General features: G+C 44.2%; 1 protein-coding gene across 3 annotated transcripts in view; it reads left to right on the top strand.

The window, feature by feature from the left end:
• LOC134226844 (phosphatase Herzog) overlaps positions 1-21,416 on the top strand; it is a 187,187-nt gene that overhangs the window by 146,800 nt on the left and 18,971 nt on the right. For all 3 annotated transcript variants that reach the window (XM_062707878.1, XM_062707877.1, XM_062707879.1), the window contains exon 3: positions 11,141-11,379. In XM_062707878.1, coding sequence (XP_062563862.1) covers positions 11,141-11,379 — 239 coding nt within the window. The remainder of the gene's footprint in view (positions 1-11,140; positions 11,380-21,416) is intronic.

Below are 21,416 nucleotides of genomic sequence, written 5' to 3' on the forward strand. Positions count from 1 at the left end.
GCAAATTTCCTTGCTGGTTTGGAAATGATACGTCAATTGTGGTTCAATCGGATAACTGCTCTTAATCGATAGATGCTGTCACCACAGTTCCCATCATCGTTCTTCATCGGTGGTTTTGTGTCATCGTCGTCGGTTGGAAACCTAGAACGTAGCGGAAGGGTTTCCGCATACGACGGGAAGGTCGCCGCTTTCTACAGAAATACTTCACGTTGATTTACTTCAATCAGTGTTCAATGCGGCTGCAAGTGCAACCGCACAGTAATTCATTTTCTTCGACGAACGGCAGCAAAATTGATTTTCCATTAAGAATTAGCTATTTTCAATAGGAAATTAAACAATTGCCAATAACAAAATAAGGTGGCGGAAAGGAAAATAAAAAGGCAATAGAATTATTTTTTTACAAATCTCATTATAGATTAAAAAAATGTTATTCTTCAAAAATATATTAAACATTGCAATGAACAATTGCTTAATTTTTTACAATTTTTAATACCCATTTTTTTATTACAATTTTGACAATAGAGTTGTTCATATTTTTTGGTTTTTGGAAATTTCTCATATACCTATCTATTGATATTTTTAATTTCTTTATTAACATTCTCTATTTGCAAAAAAAATGATATGGGACGCATTTATTTTATTTCCGACGAAGTACCCAGTAAGGTTGATGACAATAACGGTGCGATTCAGTTGCTAACCGATAAATCAATCCCCGACCTAAATCCTATTATTTACTCAATCTTGCTCAACCAGGTCAGCCATGCAAAAGTGTGGCGTTAGGATAAGGACATGCGATAAAGTGACGGTGTTATATAGCAAGCTATTGCCAGCAAGAATCCGTTCCATGCGATTGAAATTAGAGGGAATTTGTTTTTCAATATTGCACTGTCAACTTTGTCTAAGTCAATAAATGTTGAAACTTTCATATCGCTTTCTACTTCACCGTGGACCGACTTACATACCCGGTGTTTAATGAGTTCCAGAGTCTATTTTTAGTTGAAAAGTTACATCATTAGCAACATCATCGTTACTGAGTATATCCCACTTTCGTTCTGATCTGATATCCCTCTTTCTGAAAGGTATACCCACCAACAACGTAAGCTGATTATGGTAACTTCTAAAGCTGTCGACTGAACAACGAGGGATGTTCTGGCGGTGTGAAATATATCGCAGAATACGAATTACCTTTATTGATGTCACCGGCGCGTGTGCTTTATCGTTTACATTTTACCCACAGCCTACGTTGGCAGCGGGCTCCACCGTCACGTTGTTGTCTATTCTGTGTTCTTCATTTCCCTCAGGCAACTCAGGAGTAAGGTTAGGTTCGTTCCAGATGTGGTCCTATATTTCCGTAACAGTATGTTGTAAGGAAAAATGCGAAATTAATGTTATGCCAAATTTTTTTTTTTTTATTTCGTAGAGAGTGTTGAAAATGTTAAGTCATGTGTACCAATTGCTTTTGCGAGAACGAGATTGTAATTAGGGTCTTTCTTAACCTAGTGGTAAAACATGTGTGTTCAAAGCAAGATGAAGGGAGCTGTGTTTTATTCCCGATCTGGTACAGAAAATTTTCATGACTAGAAAAAAGAAATGGTATTGAATTCTAACAATAACAAAAAAAAATAAAAGTACTTATGGGCTCTATACATCCGGAGTGGTGCAAAGGGCTGACTTGAAAGATCTCCAACCTGGGGGACGTCCAGTAATCGCCTTAACCTGTTAACAGTTAAATTTCGGTTGACTACGCAAATGCTTTTAATAACGGGCTTGGCTACCGCTTCTGCTTCATACGTAGGAGATCGTGGGTTTAATGGATCCCCATATCGTTTCCGTTTTCTAACATATAGGGGAGATGTTCCGATCCCCATATCACTGAACATATATTTATCGTGAAACAAAGAAATACGGCACCAATTTTCCCGCTTCTTTTTGTAAACATGCGTGCTCACTGCTGAAAAAAATCACAAAAATAAGAAACAAATCAAGTTCCTTTCCATTGCTTTGTTTTTGATGAGATGAACATCGGAGCCATGAGATGAAATCCAGGAGCAGTTCCCCTAACTTCAGCTTAACTGTTTTTTTGCATTTTGATCACATGCATGTGGTGCACGCATCGACCTCATAGAGCTTGACGTTTGCTTACTAGCAACACCTGGTTTGTTATATGCATTCGTCAAAATAAACAACATATCACGAGAAAGACACCGTCACTGCTAAGTGGATTAATCTGTTTTTTTATAATTGAAAATGAACGGAAATAGCTCGTTCCAGTTAAATAAGAAGAAAGACCAACTTACGTAGCAGACAGCACAGAACTAGACCACCAAGCGAAGATGGTCCGTCTGTTACTGCAAAGCTTAACTGATTCCGGTTAATCGGGAACGACCAAGATGACTACATCTTTATCGTGTAAACCTCCGGCGTTTGTCATAATTTTGGTCGGTGGTGGCGGCCGTTTTCGACGCTACGCCTTAAGTCATTGTAGCCGCCGGCGACGGCAGCCGGAATCGGCTTTGCGATTTTTTATTGCGTTCGTTTCTTTATTAAAAAAAAACTGGATTTTCAAGTTATTGAGAATCTTTTGTATTTCGTTTGGTTTGCTAGGCCGGACGAAAGGATGTTTTGCCTTTCTCGTATACTAAGTATACGGTAAAGGCTATATGATCGCTCCAAAAACAAACTTTTTATAGAAGGCCCGGAGACCCATAGTGTTATATACCAATCGACTCAGTTCGACGAATTGAGGTGATGTCTGTGTGTGTGTGTGTGTGTGTGTGTGTGTGTGTGTGTGTGTGTGTGTGTGTGTGTGTGTGTGTGTGTGTGTGTGTGTGTGTGTGTGTGTGTGTGTGTGTGTGTGTGTGCGCAAAACTACTCAAAAAAATGTCACTCATTTTTCGGGCACTTATCGTCAACCGATTTGCTCGCAACAAAATGCATTCGACGCAAAATCCTGTCCCATTGTTTCCTATTTGAAATTGGCCAGATCGGACTATGGGATCGGAAGTTATGGCCAAAATACAAATTCATACGAAAAAACCGCGTAAAAATGTCACTCATTTTTCGGGCACTTATCCTCAACCGATTTGCTCGCAACAAGTTGCATTCGACGCATAATCCTGTCCCATTGTTTCCTATTTGAAATTGGCCAGATCGGACTATGGGATCGAATGTTATGGCCAAAATACAAATTCGTACAAAAAAATTGCGTACAAAATGTCACTCATTTTTCGGGCACTTATCCTCAACCGATTTGATTGCAACAAGTTGTATTCGACGCAGAATACTGTCCCATTATTTCCTATTTGAAATTGGCCAGATCGGACTATGGGATCGAATGTTATGGCCAAAATACAAATTCATACGAAAAAATCGCGTAAAAAATGTCACTCATTTTTCGGGCACTTATCCTCAACCGATTTGCTCGCAACAAGTTGCATTCGACGCATAATCCTGTCCCATTGTTTCCTATTCGAAATTGGCCAGATCGGACTATGGGATCGAAAGTTATGGCCAAAATACAAATTCATACGAAAAAATCGCGTAAAAAATGTCACTCATTTTTCGGGCACTTATCCTCAACCGATTTGCTTGCAACAAGTTGCATTCGACTCAGAATCCTGTCCCATTGTTTCCTATTTGAAATTGGCCAGATCGGACTATGGGATCGAATGTTATGGCCAAAATACAAATTCGTACGAAAAAATCGCGTAAAAAATGTCACTCATTTTTCGGGCACAGATCGGACTATGGGATCGAATGTTATGGCCAAAATACAAATTCGTACGAAAAAATCGCGTACAAAATGTCACTCATTTTTCGGGCACTTATTCTCAACCGATTTGATTGCAACAAGTTGTATTCGACGCAGAATACTGTCCCATTATTTCCTATTTGAAATTGGCCAGATCGGACTATGGGATCGAATGTTATGGCCAAAATACAAATTCATACGAAAAAATCGCGTAAAAAATGTCACTCATTTTTCGGGCACTTATCCTCAACCGATTTGCTCGCAACAAGTGGCATTCGACGCAGAATCCTGTCCCATTGTTTCCTATTCAAAATTGGCCAGATCGGACTATGGGATCGAATCGCAAATAGCTTACACAATCTCACTTGATCAGTACCGTTGCTGATGAAGAATGTGTATAGCCGCCAGACATTCGAAATACTCACGCTATTCTAATGTGGACGTGTACAATACACATGTGGAAGTATTGGCTTGAGAAATGGATTGCGAGTGATTTGACTATGCGTCCAATTTGGGAATCTCGAGCTCGTTCAGTAGCCGCTAGGTTGCGAAGGCCGACGGAGGTCCTTCGTAGCTTAGTTGGTTAAAGCACCAGTCTAGCGTACTGCAGGGTCATAGGTTCGAGTCCAACCGAAGGGAAGGTGGTAACACCCAATACATTTTCCAAATCAATATCTTCCACATAACGTACATATTCACATATGAGTTTTCATAACATTGTAAAGGATAAGATGTTTGATCACGATCGGCATGCATCGCCGTATTTGATTGCAGCCATGCAACGTGAAGACCATTCAATTATTGTTTCTTTTCCTCCTGCTTTCGCGTCAACAGGGCGCTTAGGCACTTTGGCACGCAATGAATCTAATTAGATTTCAAATTCAAATGTTTGTGCACACGTCCCCAATAATTGTAACATTCCATAAGGGAGCATCCATAAATTACGTAACGCTTAGAGGAGGGAGGGGGGTTGCCCGAAGTGTGACAATTCATACACAAATTTAAGATTCATTCAAAAAATATGACAAAGGGGTGAGAGGGGTTGAAAATGGTCAATTTTTGCGTTACGTAAATAATGGATCTTCCCTAATTGTCTTCCCGTACTATCAGTCGGCTATAAAAGGCTCCACGTTCGTAATGTAACGACTTCTCGGAGGAGTTTGAGATCTCAGCTGGCGAATTGACGGCCTATATCAAATCATCGAAGAAAATGAAGGCCCCAGGCTTCGACAGCATCCTGAATCTCCGTGTCTCCGGCTCAGCTACTTCTCATCGTCCTGGAAGTCAGTGAAAGTTATTCCTATCCGGAAGCCTGGACAGGATCCTTCCTCTCCACAAGTTATCATCCCCTCAGCCTTCTCTCAGGATTATCCAAGCTATTCATCGCCGATTACTTGAGTCTGCCGAAAATCTCAACATCTTGCTCGAGAAACAGTTTGGTTTCCGACGCGGTCGGTCAACTGTACACCAACTGACTCGAGTTACCAACGTCCTCAGACGGAACAAGTTTGTCTCAAAAACATCCGCCATGGCCTTACTCGATGTCGAGAAGGCATTCGACAATGTATGGCATGATGGCCTGGTGTACAACTACAACGGTACAATCTTCCCAGCTACCTAGTGAAAATCATCAACAATTACCTGTCGGCAAGGACATTCCGACATCAGCGGAGCGATTTCCAATGCGCACAACATCGTCGCAGGCGTCACCAAGGGCAGTATTCTCGGGCCCCTGCTTTTCAATCTGTTCACCTCCGACATGCCAGAACCTCCAGAAGGCGGCATTCTGTCTCTGATCGCAGATGACACCTCCATCATCTACAACGGTAGAGTGATCAGAGCGCTAGTGGCAATACTCCAACGAGGCCTGGATGCCATGACAGAGTAAATACCTCACCAGCTGGAAGATCTGTATCAACGCGGCGAAGACCCAGGTCATCATTTTCCCCCACTCTAAATCCCCTAAACATGTTCCGCCTGGGGACTGCAAAATCATCCTCAATGGCACGACTGTGGAATGGGCCAATGAGGCCGACTACCTTGGCTTGACCCTCGACAGCAAGTTTATTTTCCGCCAACAGGTTGACAAGACGGTGACGAAGTGTAACGTTTTGTTGAAACTACTGTACCCTTTGATCAACCGTCGGTCATCATTGTCCCTGAAAAATAAGCTTGCTGTCTACAAGCAAATCATCCTCCCTGTGATCGAATATGGCATGCCGGTCTGGGAGAGCTGCGCTTAAACCCACCACCTCAAACTTCAACGGGTCCAAAACAAATTCCTGAGGATGATCCTCAACACCCCTCACAGGACAAGAACATCCGAGGTCCATCGTCTGGCCGGGATAAAAACCTTACACGAACGCTTTGGTGAGTGTAAAGAAAAGTTTAGGGTCCGTTACTTGCATTCGGATCAGGCTCCAATTAGGGCGCTAGTTCCAATCTATGTTATCAAATTTTAATGTAAATATTAGTGTATAAGTTAGGTAATGTAAATATTAGTGTAAAAGTTATTAGTTAGATTATCAAAATTTAAAATACACTAGCGCCTCCTAAAGGCCGTCATGATATATTGAAAATATAATTTTAAAAAAATTGTCAATTAACATTGAAAACATTTAAAAATCGAAGTTGGAGGGCCAAGTCGACCGAACACTTTTTATGTAAATTATTACTTGTAGAACAAAAATGTTTAAATGAAGAAGAATTTTACTACTACTACGGTGTAATGTTCAGTGTTCGATATCATAACCTCCGAGCTGGCACGCTGCCTCTCGGAGGCAATAAAGTTAAGAGTCAAGTTGAAGCAGTACACACTTAAATTTTTTCACCGATCTCGGCTGTGCAAATCTCGGTTTAAGTTCGTTTGCTGAAATATCGGCTAAATAGACGCATGATTACGGCGGCTCACTTGAGTGCCGCAGTAAACAAACTACTTTTTTAGCTGATATATCAGCAGAAAGTCTCGAACCGAGCGCTCGGCTGTGCGGATCTCGGCAAAAGAATGAAAAAAAGCCGAGCTGAACTGAGTGTGTAGTTTTTATCTTCATCGCCGTCTAGAGTCCTCTAAAATATCACACAACGTAGGGTCGTCCCACCCTAAACGAAACTAAATGAAATCTTTTTTTTAAATCTGAAAAAAAAAATCAGGAAGTCTAAATAACTTTTCACAGGAATTCCTAAAAGGATTCCCGGAAGATCTTCTAAAGTAGCTTCGGAAAGTATTCCTGAAAGAATTTCTGAAGGAACTCTTGAAGGTATATTTCAATTACTATTCCAATAATTACTTATTTCAGCAATTACTTAAGAAATCAAAAATGTCAGAAATTTCTTCAAGAATTCTTCCTGAAATTCCTTCAAAAGTTTATTCGGAAATTCCTAGAATTTCCATATAATTTTTGAAGGAATTCCTGGAGGACATTTCAATGAAATTACTGGAGAAATTTTCGAAAGAATGGTATTTCCAAAGGAATTATGCCCGAAAGAATTTCTGAAAGAATTTCAGAAGGAAGTTCAGAAGGAATTCCATGAAAAATACCGAAGGAATTTCCAAAGAAATGTCTTAAGGTTATTTTCAAACGAAGTGCTGAAGAAATTTCCAGAGCAATAAATTCCTGACGGAATTTTTGAAACAATTCCTTTTAGGAAGCCTGAAAGAATTTCTGAATGGATTTCCTAAAGAATCTTTTTACGAAAAAAAATATATGAAGGATTTCTGATTTCTAAGTGGATCTATTCAAGTAATTTCTCAAGGAGTTCTCAAGAAATTCCGAATATCCGATGACGTTTCAGAAGACATTTCATAGAATTCCTAGAGGCGCTCCCAGTAAATCACACAATTTCCAGACGATAAAATACAATTAAAAAAATCATGTTTTAAACTGCCTCAAGTGAGCTAAAAAACAATTTAAGCTTTCAATGTTATCAAACCTTCAGAATTTCATGATAATTGACAGTCGCATTTAGTGAAGACAACGTTTTACTGATTGTCCGCTTAACCAATTAAAGTTCTGACTGCTGTCGCCCCACCATGACCAGAACTCTAGGACTTGAAGCGATGAGCTAAACTTTACTAAGATGGTGCAGATCATCCCGGCGTGCCGTTAATTGTCTCTCTGTATTTGACCTTGAAATTTGAAACGACTCTTACTCTCTCTCTATTGTGCATATTTCGTTCAACTATAACGTTACTATTTGATAGATACCAATCTATTTTTTCTGTTGGGTACATCATCGCCATTCCAAAAACCAAGGTCAGAATCAATTAGGCCCATTTGAAAAAAGTTTCTAGAATTACTCTTTTTCTTCAAAACTGGACAGTTTTCATTCATTCTTCTCCATTATTAGCCGGATTTTCAAGGGTGCCCACATGTCGTCTCAAAATCAACCAGGGCCAAAACTATGGACCAAAAACAAAAAGGTGCCCACAACCGAACCTCTTCCCCTATTATATTATATTGTGTGTTTACGTAGTATCAGTCAAAATAACCCGGATTGTCATTACTCATTGTATTTTGCGTTAAAAGGATTATGCTTCAAAATTGTCTTTGAAAATTGTATTTTTTATCATCGCACCCTGTATAATAAGCTACCTTTTTAGAGCATTACTTATTAATGACGCTGGGCTTTGGACCTGTAACAAAAACATCTGTCAAAAATAGCTAAATTTTCGGAGACGAGCCAGCCTCGGGCTGAAAGTCTCCTTAATAAAGACACAAAAAAAAAAGCTTAATTGACCTTTACCGTAAAAAAAATCGCTCTACCGATTCGTTCGTTTTTTTAGTTAACATCTAAACAGATAACACTGAATCAACAATTTGACGCCACAGTACACGGTTCGAGGCCGCATCTCTCCATCCTCGGATACGCCCCACGCTCGCCAAGTCGTTCTGCACCTGGTCTGCCCATCTCGCTCGCTGCGCTCCACGCCGTCTCGTACCTGCCGGATCGGAAGCGAACACCATCTTTGCAGGGTTGCTGTCCGGCATTCTTGCAACATGTCCTGCCCATCGTACCCTTCCGGCTTTAGCTACCTTCTGGATACTGGGTTCGCCGTAGAGTTGGGCGAGCTCATGGTTCATTTTTCGCCGCCACACACCGTCTGCTTGCACACCGCCAAAGATGGTCCTAAGCACCCGTCTCTCGAATACTCCGAGTGCTTGCAAGTCCTCCTCGAGCATTGTCCATGTTTCATGTCCGTAGAGGACAACCGGTCTTATAAGCGTCTTATACATAACACATTTGGTGCGGTGGCGAATCTTTTTCGACCGCAGTTCTTTTGGAGCCCGTAGTAGGCCCGACTTCCACAGATGATGCGCCTTCGTATTTCACGACTAACGTTGTTGTCAGCCGTTAGCAAGGATCCGAGGTAGACGAATTCCTCAACCACCTCGAAGGTATCCCCGTCTATCGTAACACTGCTTCCCAGGCGGGCCCTGTCGCGCTCGGTTCCGCCCACAAGCATGTACTTTGTCTTTGACGCATTCACCACCAGTCCAACTTTTGTTGCTTCACGTTTCAGGCGGGTGTACAGTTCTGCCACCTTTGCAAATGTTCGGCCGACAATGTCCATGTCATCCGCGAAGCAAATAAATTGACTGGATCTGTTGAAAATCGTACCCCGGCTGTTACACCCGGCTCTCCGCATGACACCTTCTAGCGCAATGTTGAACAACAGGCACGAAAGTCCATCACCTTGTCTTAGTCCCCGGCGCGATTCGAACGAACTGGAGTGTTCGCCCGAAATCTTCACACAGTTTTGCACACCATCCACCGTTGCTTTGATCAGTCTGGTAAGCTTCGCAGGGAAGCTGTTCTCGTCCATAATTTTCCATAGCTCTACGCGGTCTATACTGTCGTATGCCGCCTTGAAATCAACGAACAGATGGTGCGTTGGGACCTGGTATTCACGGCATTTTTAAGGATTTGCCGTATAGTAAAGATCTGATCCGTTGTCGAGCGGCCGTCAACGAAGCCGTAGTCAACGAACTCGTTCACTAATGGTGACAGACGACGGAAGATGATCTGGGATATCACTTTGTAGGCGCCATTAAGGATGGTGATCGCTCGAAAGTTCTCACACTCCAGTTTGTCGCCTTTCTTGTAGATGGGGCATATAACCCCTTCCTTCCAATTCTCCGGTAGCTCTACCGATATTTTGGCTTATTTAAGGTCAACTTCCTCAAAGAACCCATATTTTTTCACGCCCCTAAGTATTTAAAAAATTTAAAACAAAAATCGAAAAAGTGCTGTTTTTTAAGATTAGCCTGATTTTGAACGAACATCGGGTGAATTTTTCAGGCCGATTCACACGTGCAGCACTTTTTTGGTTTTTGTATTCTATTTTAAAAATAGTTAGAACCTTCAAAAACTATGGGTTCTTTGGGAAAGTTGACCTTAAATAAGCCAAAGAATCGACTGAGACAATAAAACGAGATACAATTTTTGACGGAAAAGGTCAATTCAAAACCAATTGCGGATCGCTCGCACACCAAACCTGTTGTAAATCGCATCCGAGTGGAGGCAGTTGATTGATAAATAGCTCACTGGAAGGATGCCCGCCCCGAGTGCGGCCGACCGAAAAAGTGTACATAGGAAAGAGGAAGGCCGTGTGCAGTTCTGTAATCTTGCTGAATACATTGTCGGACACGAACCGCACAGAATCGGAAAACCGCAATGGGGGCAATCTTAGCGTACCTCGCCGTTTTTTTTTTCGTCGGTGATGTATCACGCGCAACCGAGCGCGATTTTATGTCTGCAGAAAGATAAGCTATCTAATCAGTAAAAAGATCACGTTTACTGTCAGAAAAAGGTATGAACTCACAACGGCACCACACCGCATATTCTAATGGTTGCAGTAAATTGCACTGCTCGCTCGTTGCCAAAGTGCGGTCATCGGAGAACCTGTTGTGGCTTTTTAGGGTTTCTTTTTTTAGCTATCGTTGATGAATGAATGTTGAAGTTCATATTATTATTTGTTCGAAACTAGGGTTTGAATCTAGTGAAAAATGAGAAAAGCTCTCACTCATCATCTCTTTATACACTCAATGATGAAAAGCATATCATGAGAGACTATGAACCACATATTTAAAACATGGTATCGACTTTCTAATAAAAGGGAAAGTTGATTTAAACTAATTAACACGTTATATATGTATAGCGTCAACACAATATATATGTATACGATTTATTCCATTAGACATACATTCATGTTTACAGATATTCCCTCAATTTGTCGAGAGTCGATTGGTGTGTTTGTACGAGAAAAGTAAAAAATCGTCATATACTTTGAAGCATAAAAACTTACATAATTATCAAACACTTTTCCCGCTAGTCTTCAACAATACTAATTAAGCCCACTACTACTCTTTTTCTCATCTCGCCCCACAGTGAACAATGTAGATAGGCTAAAACCGCCCAAACGGGGCTTCTTCGAGACGATACTCTGCTGCTGGCGGAACGCCCGCACGAAAAGCAATCAAAATGGAACTCCCATCGATGGTTCGATCACGCCCCCGCCAATCCAGGGTCAGCCCCGGTATCTGCTGCCACAGGTCCGACACTCGGATATGCACCGGAAGTGCATGGTGATAGACTTAGATGAAACACTAGTGCATAGCAGTTTTAAGGTGAGTCTAGCCCTAGTGTGACACCCGACGATGACGGGGTGGTTTTGCTCTGTTTTCAGCCTGATCATAATGAGGAGGTTTTTGTTGTTGTTGTTGAAGGATGCATAACAATGCAATGCTGTTGAGACCGGTGCGATAATAAAAGCTACTGTTGCTGCTTCAGCTGAATGGAAAAAAGGTCAATTTGGATGAGTTATTTTTATTTTATATAACACAGAGCTTGAATGGTACGAGGATAGAGGAAAGAATCACTTCAAGTTCAAGTTCAGTGCAGTATGGTAGCACGATGTAGTGTATTCAATGCACCCTGAGTATTTTTATTCTATACATTATAGGCAAACATAATGGCGAAATGTGAATCGAAACGGCCTATTGTAGGATATTGGTGCGGAAAGTGCTGTGTAGTAGAGAAGAACACGGAACATAAAAATAGAGAGGCGGGGTCGGAGAGTTATTGCTACCGATAGCGTATATTTAGTATGTGGCATGTATTAAATAACTTTCGTTCAATGTTCGTGCCTGTTTTTCCTTGTTATGGTCTTGAGACGATATGTTTACACTAGAAGTCTTGCAATAGCTTGTTAACATATATGCGACGTAAAGTGGATGCACTGCACTATTGCAAGGAATTAACATCTTAACAGAGGAGGAATGGCTCCTTATGTCTCAGGAATGAAAATGTTTGATGGGGTGGGAGTGATAAGTTCAATCTAGATCATTCACCAGTCTGTATCTATAGCTGTAAAATCGTTGGAAACAACGGATGAACCTAAGCGCAAGAGATAATCATTAAACACTGGAGTCGGTTTTTTCCCGGGATAAACGTTCCGCGTAAATCCCAAAAAACCGCGTAGAAACGACTTAATTGAAAATCGATTTTTTGCGGTTTTTACGTGTTTTCCGAGCTTTTGGAAAAACTGCATCGGAGGGCCGTCGTCTCAGGTCTGTTTAGCTGTTTAGCTTTAGGACTTGGTCTTGTGCGGAACCTGCTTGCGGATACATGCAGCTTTTTATAGAAGAAGAAACCCCACCACAGGCCTTTAGATCTACACACGTAACCCAAGGTCTTTCGACCTGTTTCAAATATGGTGCATGTTCCTTGTGGTACATAGAATAGAATGTGTACACAGCATAACTTCTTGGCCGCCCAAGAATTTCCTGGATTACATAAGGCCTTCTGAACTACACGAGTAACCAAAGGTCTTTCGATCGGTTTCAAATATGGTGCATGCTCTTTGTGGTACAGAGAATAGAATATGTACACAGCACAACTTGGTCATCAAAAAAAATCTGGAGTAAGGCTTTTTGATCTACACGCGTAACCAGAGATCTTTTGACCTGTTTCAAATATGGTGCATGCTCGTTGTAGGGGTATGGGGTCACGAAAGATTCGAAACAACAGGTTGGCACTCGAACACTATCTTTCGACGAAAACTAAAACACGCGATTTGCTAACTGAAACGATAACACTGTATTCTAGCGTATCCGATCCACTCTCCCGACTATCGAAACTATAGACGCGGATGATGTGAACTATCGGGTGGATCTATTTGAACTGAATTTGTTTCCGGATCTTCGCAGAGATCACATATCATGTGTGCAATACAATCATCCCCTCTACGAGTGTGTTTCAGTCGCCAGCTGAAGGCTGCTGATGGAGAAGCAATAGGATACTCTAATATTATTTACAGGATGCGGAATGATAATAGGAAATATTTTTATTTTGAGCTTTTAACAGTTATACTTAAACTTACGCCGGCCCCGTTGAAAGGGTCGACTTTCAACACTAATAATTCACTTCTTCACTTGAATGTCGTCTGCTGAGTTGAAAGTTCAGTATCGCAGCGGAGGCTCGAGTGCTGTTGTTGTTCTTTCGGCCCATGACGTTCCTGTTCTCCATTTCTCCCACAATCTGCTGACGGCCGAGGCCGAGGCTCGATGATCGTTAGGGTTGGGCGTACTCGTGGTTGGTCGAATCATTCTTTAGGCTTTTTGAAAATTCTATTAAAAATAACAAAGGCCCGAAGGCCTCCATGTTGCGCAATACCGAAGCAAAGCGATGCAAGACTCCAGTCATCTGGAATTTCGATTACCCACAACAGCAGCATGGGGGCAGCAGGGACTATGTCCAAGGGCTTGACGATCCCTCCCCAGGCCATCTGCGAGTTGTGGCGCCTGCCTAGGATGTGGTGGGGTTTGACAGTGGGCCCTGTTAAACCTCTATAAAAAGCTGCAGGTATCCGCAAGTAGGCTCCGCCAAAGCGACCGTGTGCCGCTCAAAGCGCACAAGCCCAAGTCCTGGTGTTAGGTAAGACGCTAAACAGCCCTGACACGACGGCCCTCCGACGAGACAGGAGGTTTGCGCAGGCCCAATAAGCCGCCTTTAAAAACAACTATTACGAACGACATAGAAGATAATACGACTCGATACAATCGGCAACGACCTAGGCGACGAATAAAGGATCACGATTGGAAGCTTGGAACATGGAACTGCAAGTCGCTAGGCTTCGCAGGTTGCGATAGGATAATCTGCGATGAATTACATCCCCGCAACTTCGATGTCGTAGCGCTGCAGGAAATCTGCTGGACAGGACAGAAAGTGTGGAAAAGCGGGCATCGAGCGGCTACCTTCTACCAAAGCTGTGGCACCACCAACGAGCTGGGAACCGGCTTCATAGTGCTGGGAAAGATGCGCCAACGCGTGATTGGGTGGCAGCCAATCAACGCAAGGATAAAAGGCCGTTTCTTCAACTATAGCATCATCAACGTGCACTGCCCACACGAAGAGAGATCCGACAACGAGAAAGAAGCGTTCTGTGTGCAGCTGGAGTAGACATACGATGGATGCCCACTGCGGGACGTCAAAATCGTCATCGGTGACATGAACGCTCAGGTAGGAAGGGAGGAAATGTATAGACCGGTCATCGGACCGGATAGTCTGCATACCGTATCGAACGTCAACGGCCAACGATGCATAAACTTTGCAGTCTCACGCGGAATGGTTGTGCGAATCACTTTCTTCCCCCGCAAGAATATCCACAAGGCCACATGGAAATCACCTAATCAAGAAACGGAAAACCAAATCGACCACGTTCTAATCGACGGTAAATTCTTCTCCGACATCACGAACGTACGCACTTACCGCAGTGCGAATATTTAATCCGACCACTACCTCGTCGCAGTATGTCTGCGCTCAAAACTCTCGACGGTGATCAACACGCGTCGGAGTCGTCCGCCGCGGCTTAACATTGGGCGGCTACAAGACGGTAGACTAGCCCAAGACTACGCGCAGCAGCTGGAAGTGGCACTCCCAACGGAAGAGCAGCTAGACGCAGCATCTCTTGAAGATGGCTGGAGAGATATTCGATCCGCCATTGGAAGCACCGCAACCGCTGCACTAGGCACGGTGGCTCCGGATCAGAGGAACGACTGATATGACGGCGAATGTGAGCAGTTAGTGGATAAGAAGAATGCAGCATTGGCGAGATTGCTGCAACATCGCACGAGGGCGAACGAGGCACGATACAAACGGGCGCGGAACAGACAAAACTCGATTTTCCGGAGGAAAAAGCGCCAGCAGGAAGATCGAGACCGTGAAGAGACGGAGCAACTGTACCGCGCTAATAACGCACGAAAGTTCTATGAGAAGTTGAACCGTTCACGTAAGGGCCACGTGACACAGCCTGATATGTGTAAGGACATAAACGGGAACCTTCTTACGAACGAGCGTGAGGTGATCCAAAGGTGGCGGCAGCACTACGAAGAGCACCTGAATGGCGATATGGCAGACAACGGTGGCGGTATGGTAATGAACCTAGGAGCACGCGCGCAGGACATGCGACTTCCGGCTCCGAATCTCCAGGAAATCCAGGAGGAGATCGGCCGGCTGAAAAACAACAAAGTCCCTGGAGTTGACCAACTACCAGGAGAGCTGTTTAAACACGGTGGTGAAGCACTGGCTAGAGCGCTGCACTGGGTGATTACCAAGGTTTGGGAGGATGAGGTTCTGCCGCAGGAGTGGATGGAAGGTGTCGTGTGTCCCATCTACAAAAAGGGCGATAAGCTGGATTGTAGCAACTACCGCGCAATCACATTGCTGAACGCCGCCTACAAGGTACTCTCCCAAATTTTATGCCGTCGACTAACACCAATTGCAAGAGAGTTCGTGGGGCAGTACCAGGCGGGATTTATGGGTGAACGCTCTACCACAGACCAGGAGTTCGCCATACGTCAGGTATTGCAGAAATGCCGCGAATACAACGTGCCCACACATCATCTATTTATCGACTTCAAAGCCGCATATGATACAATCGATCAGGACCAGCTATGGCAGCTAATGCACGAAAACGGATTTCCGGATAAACTGATACGGTTGATCAAGGCGACGATGGATCGGGTGATGTGCGTAGTTCGAGTTTCAGGGGCATTCTCGAGTCCCTTCGAAACCCGTAGAGGGTTACGGCAAGGTGATGGTCTTTCGTGTCTGCTATTCAACATCGCTTTGGAGGGAGTAATACGAAGGGCAGGGATTGACACGAGTGGTACGATTTTCACGAAGTCCGTCCAGTTATTTGGTTTCGCCGACGACATTGATATCATGGCACGTAACTTTGAGAGGATGGAGGAAGCCTACATCAGACTGAAAAGCGAAGCTAAACGGATTGGACTAGTCATCAACACGTCGAAGACGAAGTACATGATAGGAAGAGGCTCAAGAGAGGTCAATGTGAGCCACCCACCACGAGTTTCTATCGGTGGTGACGAAATCGAGGTGGTTGAAGAATTCGTGTACTTGGGCTCACTGGTGACCGCCGATAACGATACCAGCAGAGAAATTCGGAGACGCATAGTGGCTGGAAATCGTACGTACTTTGGACTCCGCAAGACGCTTCGATCGAAACAAAACGCTTATAAGACCGGTAGTTCTCTACGGACACGAGACCTGGACGATGCTCGTGGAGGACCAACGCGCACTGGGAGTTTTCGAAAGGAAAGTGTTGCGTACCATCTATGGTGGGTTGCAGATGGCGGACGGTACGTGGAGGAGGCGAATGAACCACGAGTTGCATCAGCTGTTGGGAGAACCATCCATCGTTCACACCGCGAAAATCGGAAGACTGCGGTGGGCCGGGCACGTAGCCAGAATGTCGGACAGTAATCCGGTGAAAATGGTTCTCGACAACGATCCGACAGGAACAAGAAGGCGAGGTGCACAGCGGACAAGGTGGATCCATCAGGTGGAGGACGACTTGCGGACCCTCCGCAGACTGCGTGGTTGGCGAAGTGCAGACATGAACCGAGCTGAATGGAGAAGTCTTTTATGTGCAGCACAGGCCACTCCGGCCTTAGTCTGATGATAAAAAACAACAGCAACATCAGATGCGGGATGGTGAATTGGTAGAACGCATATCTTCGAAATTGACCGTGTATACGGCGGTCCGCACGACAACAACACGGATATGATTATCCGCACCACGGCAGACACGGAGGATGTGTCCGTATCTCCTCTCTCAGAGGTGGAAGATTGTCATCTTTCAGCAGGACTAGAGTGCCTACGTTGACGTTATCTCGTTGCTGAGTCCATCTGGTGCGAGGTTGCAGGCCAGATAGATAGTCAATGCTTCAACGCTTCCAAATACGACGAAGTAGTTCTTGATTCTGTTGCCAACGGTCTAGACGGTTTGTTGGTAGTTCGGACAAACTTGGTTCAGGGAAAGAGGTGAATGGTCGATATACGACAAACTCGGAGTCGGAGTCAAAACTTCCAGGTCGTTGGGATCGGCAGACATCGGAGTTAATGGCCTAGAATTTAGGCAGGCTTCAATTCGAGCTAGCAACGTTACGAACTCGTCCTGGGATAGGATCGAATTTCCTATTGTAGACCGCAGATGTTTTTTGAATGATTTCACCGCCGCCTCCCACAAACCCCCAAAGTTGGGACTGCGAGGTAGGATGAATTTGAACTCTGTACCGTCATCTGCACATTGATCAATTATTAATGCATGGTGTTGTTGGTTGTAGAACTGTGCTCGCAGTTGTGCCAATTCCCGTGTTGCTCCCTTAAAGTTCTTGGCATTTTCGCACTCGATCATTTTGGACCTACCTCTGCGGGCAACGAAACGATGTAATGCCTCTAGAAATGCGGCGGTGCTGAGGTCGTAGATTAGTTCTACGTGTACAGCCTTCGTAACAAGGCAAACAAAAATTGACACGTAGCATTTCACCGGTTGAGCTCTTGGGACTTTCCGGAAGTGGAACGGCCCACACAAGTCCACACCAGTGTTCAGGAACGGTAAAGTTGGCGTCACTCTTTCGGGCGGCAAGTCGCCCTTAAGCTGCTCCAAAATAGAAGGCTTACAGCGGAAGCAATTCAGACAGGAATGCACTACTTTCCGCGCCAAGTTGCGGATTCGGAGGGACCAACAATTTTCAAGAACACAGGCCACCAAAAGTTGGGGCCCAGCGTGAAGATGTTTCAGGTGGTAGTGAACCAGAATACGTTCTGATAGGATGAGTCGTGCTGGCAGGATCATGGGATGTTACCTGTCCTCAGAGATTACTGCGTGGCGACGATCTTATGATCTATATGGGCCAGTAGTAGTTCCGACGACAGCTCTAACCTAGGTAACGTTAGTACGGTCTGCTTCTTCGACTTTCCAGTAGGTGCAACCATCGATTTAGCAGCCATGAGCCTTACGGAAATAGTTCCGCCGATTGACTCGGTCCGCAGATAAATGCAGGCACCATAAGCTTGCTCAGATGCATCGCAGAATCCATGCATTTCTATCAAGATTGGATTTATGAGCGAAGGATACCCATCGTGGAATGGAAATGGATGAGATGTCTTCTAAACTTTTGCGAAATTCGGTCCAGTACTGCTGCTGCTGTACAGACAGTGGTTGTCTCATGAAGACGTTGTCTACCACAGGGATTGGATAAAGATCTTAGCCAGAAACACGACGGGACCGAGTAATCCGAGAGGTAGGAATAATTTAGCAGCATCAGTTGCCACGACGCGACGAGTAATAACCGCTTCCTGCGACCAGTCAGGGTCTGCGTAGCTATACGTGTCAGTGCTGCCATCGGATGCCCAGGGTTTTGATAGAGGATGATGGTGATTCCAAGGAGTTTTGACGGAACCTACGATAAGACAGCTTTTGAGTTAGATGCCCACTTTCGAAGGCTGAAACCCGCGGATTTCAGTAAATCGAGAAGTTGCTTCCACAGCTCGTACCCTGTTTCCTCGTCGTCCACACCGGTCAGACAGTTCTTTCAGGCACCTTGTGGCCAAAAATGGGCCCGATGCAGTACCATTTGTCACTGTCATTAGTTCTAAAGTGCGGAGTGGTTCCTGGCACGAGGTACGCCAGAGTATGCGCTGCAGTAGATAGTCTGACGGATGAATGCGTATCTGGCGGTACATCTTTTCTATATCTGCGATAAGGGCGATACGATGCATGCGAAAGCGAAGATATATGGTAAAGAGATCGTCTTGGACAACTCCACCTACCATCAGAGCCTGATTCAACGCAACCCCCGTGTCCGTCCGCCTTTTCGTCTCCATGATGAGGTAAATAGTATGATAATTCAGTAGACAGACTCGTAATCTAGTTCTCTCATGTGGCCCAGCTGTTGATATTCATCGATAAAGGTAGTGTAGGCTTGCTTCAAGTTTGGATTACTATCAAGGCGACGTTCCAAAGATAGAAATCTTTCGGTAGCGATCTCCCTTGAACTTCCGAGTTCCTTAACGTCAGTACGGATGGGTGTTTGGGCAAAGCAACGACGAACCGACCTGTGTCATCTCGAAACGTGTTTGCTTTGAAGTGATCTTCACAGGCGACTTCTTCAATAGATTGAGTGCTGTTTGACCAACACGACTCAATTCCCTTAGAAACGAGATATTAACTCATCGAGTTATTGATTACTGCTCCAGCTTCAGTGCGCTATCAGTTTGGCCGGAACCAATTTTTCCCGACGCTACCCATCCAAAAACTGTATTCTGAAGGACTGGCATCTCAGGACCCAATTTAGAAAATCCGTCAAGCAGCAAATCGTAGTAAAGTTCCATGCCTCGCTAAACTTGGGATCCGCTAAAATGATGTTGGGCGGAAGCTTCCAATCCGAAACATCAAGTGACCTGCTAGGGAGGTCTCTGGTGATCTTCTTCAAGATGTGACACGATTGTTCAACGGCAAAATCCGTGCAGTGAGACTCCATCCGTATGCGAACGGCATGCGATGAAATAATGGCAGAGTAGCCTACACCACCAATTTCCTGATGACACTGATAGCGGCGCCACTTTAACCTTTGGACGAGGTTCTCGGTGATAAGATTCAGCTACGATGCTGGATCCAACAATGCTCTGGCCCATTGACTATGTCCACTTGTGGACAAAACCTTGATAATCGCCGTTTGCAGTAACACGGTGGCTGGAGCGCTTCTTGGAACTTCGACAACCTTGGTGGACACGAGACTAGTGGCAACGGTAGACGGCTTGTGCGATTCTGACGACGACGACGACGACGGATGTGATTGCGAGGAGGGCGAATTGGCGATTGTTTGATTATCCAATGAAGTTGAATTTGAGTATGAAGCGAGAGGAGCAATAGGCTTATTTATCAATGGACGATCATTGGCGGATTGGTGCAGCATAGTATGGTGCTTCTGGTTACAGACTCTACAAGAACTGGATTGACAGCTGCGTACCATATGCGAGGACGAGAAACAGTTTATGCAGAGATTTCTCTTCTTAACAAGATCGAAACGTTGAGCGACTGACAAACGTTGAAAGGTCTCGCATTTAAATGGGGAATGTGGCGATTTAGAGCAAAACGGACACGAGCTGATCGTTGAACTTATGACGGCGTGGACGATTGTTGCTGCCGATACTGCTCAACTTTGTTGAAATACGTGAAATGCGTTTTAGGGCGGCAGGGATTGCAGAACTGACAAATGGCCATGGAGAAATTCTATTAGGTCTTTGTACTGCGGAGCGTCAGTCGAGCGGTAGTGTCTCAAACTTGAATTTTGGTTGGTCCGCCATCTTTAATTTTAAAATGGCGTCAAAAATCGATTTTTGAATTCTATTTATCGATCACGATATATAGACACCCATATTGCATGGTTTCATTGTTGAGAGCACTACGAAATTACTTCAAACTTGATTTTTTCTAAAATCGACCAAAAACCGGGTCGGGTCTGAGCTTGACGACCGACTGACCGACCGACCGACAGTAGCCGCTAGGTTGCGAAGGCCGACGGAGGTCCTTCGTAGCTTAGTTGGTTAAAGTACCAGTCTAGCGTACTGTAGGCTCATGGGTTCGAGTCCCATCGAAGGGAAAGTGGTTACCTCCAATACATTTTCCAAACCAATATCTTCCACATAACGTACATGTTCACATATGAGTTTTCATAACATTGTAAATTAATGTCCAAGTCGGGTGGTTTAATCCCCGGAAATAGGCAATTAAATTTGATTGAACAACAGAAAATCAGTTCTCGAACCGCAGTTTAGGAACCTATGCATTAGTCGAAAACAACTTCAACGTTCGATCCCCAAACTGGCGTAAACCGAGCCATGACAAAGACCGGCAAAGCAATATCCCTTTCAAAAATTTGTAAAATTGCTGGTAATGTCTGCAGTTGCAGTAGTAATTTAACATTCTAAGCATCATCTAACCGCTGTTCATTTAGAGGTGAAGTACACAACAGGATAGCAGAACTGCAGATTGCACACTTGTGTGACCGCACGCGATGGGGAACAATAACAATCACGTCCACTTACGATGAGTAAAGCCCCCAGCAGAAGTTTTATGGTTTGGTTGGAGTAGTCGACCGCCATGGTAATCCACCGCTGGTCATTGCAGTTTCATTTCAATATTACAATAGAGACTGAAGTCATACCTACTTTATAAGTTAGGGTGGTTCCATATAAAAAACTTCGATTGATTGTGTCGAACTCTGAAAAATGTAAGAGATATTTTAAATTGATATTACAATAATTGATAAAACAAAATTTGAAAGGGCTGCAGTGT

The sequence above is a fragment of the Armigeres subalbatus genome, chromosome 3, assembly GCF_024139115.2.
Source record: "Armigeres subalbatus isolate Guangzhou_Male chromosome 3, GZ_Asu_2, whole genome shotgun sequence".
Lineage (NCBI taxonomy): Eukaryota > Metazoa > Arthropoda > Insecta > Diptera > Culicidae > Armigeres > Armigeres subalbatus.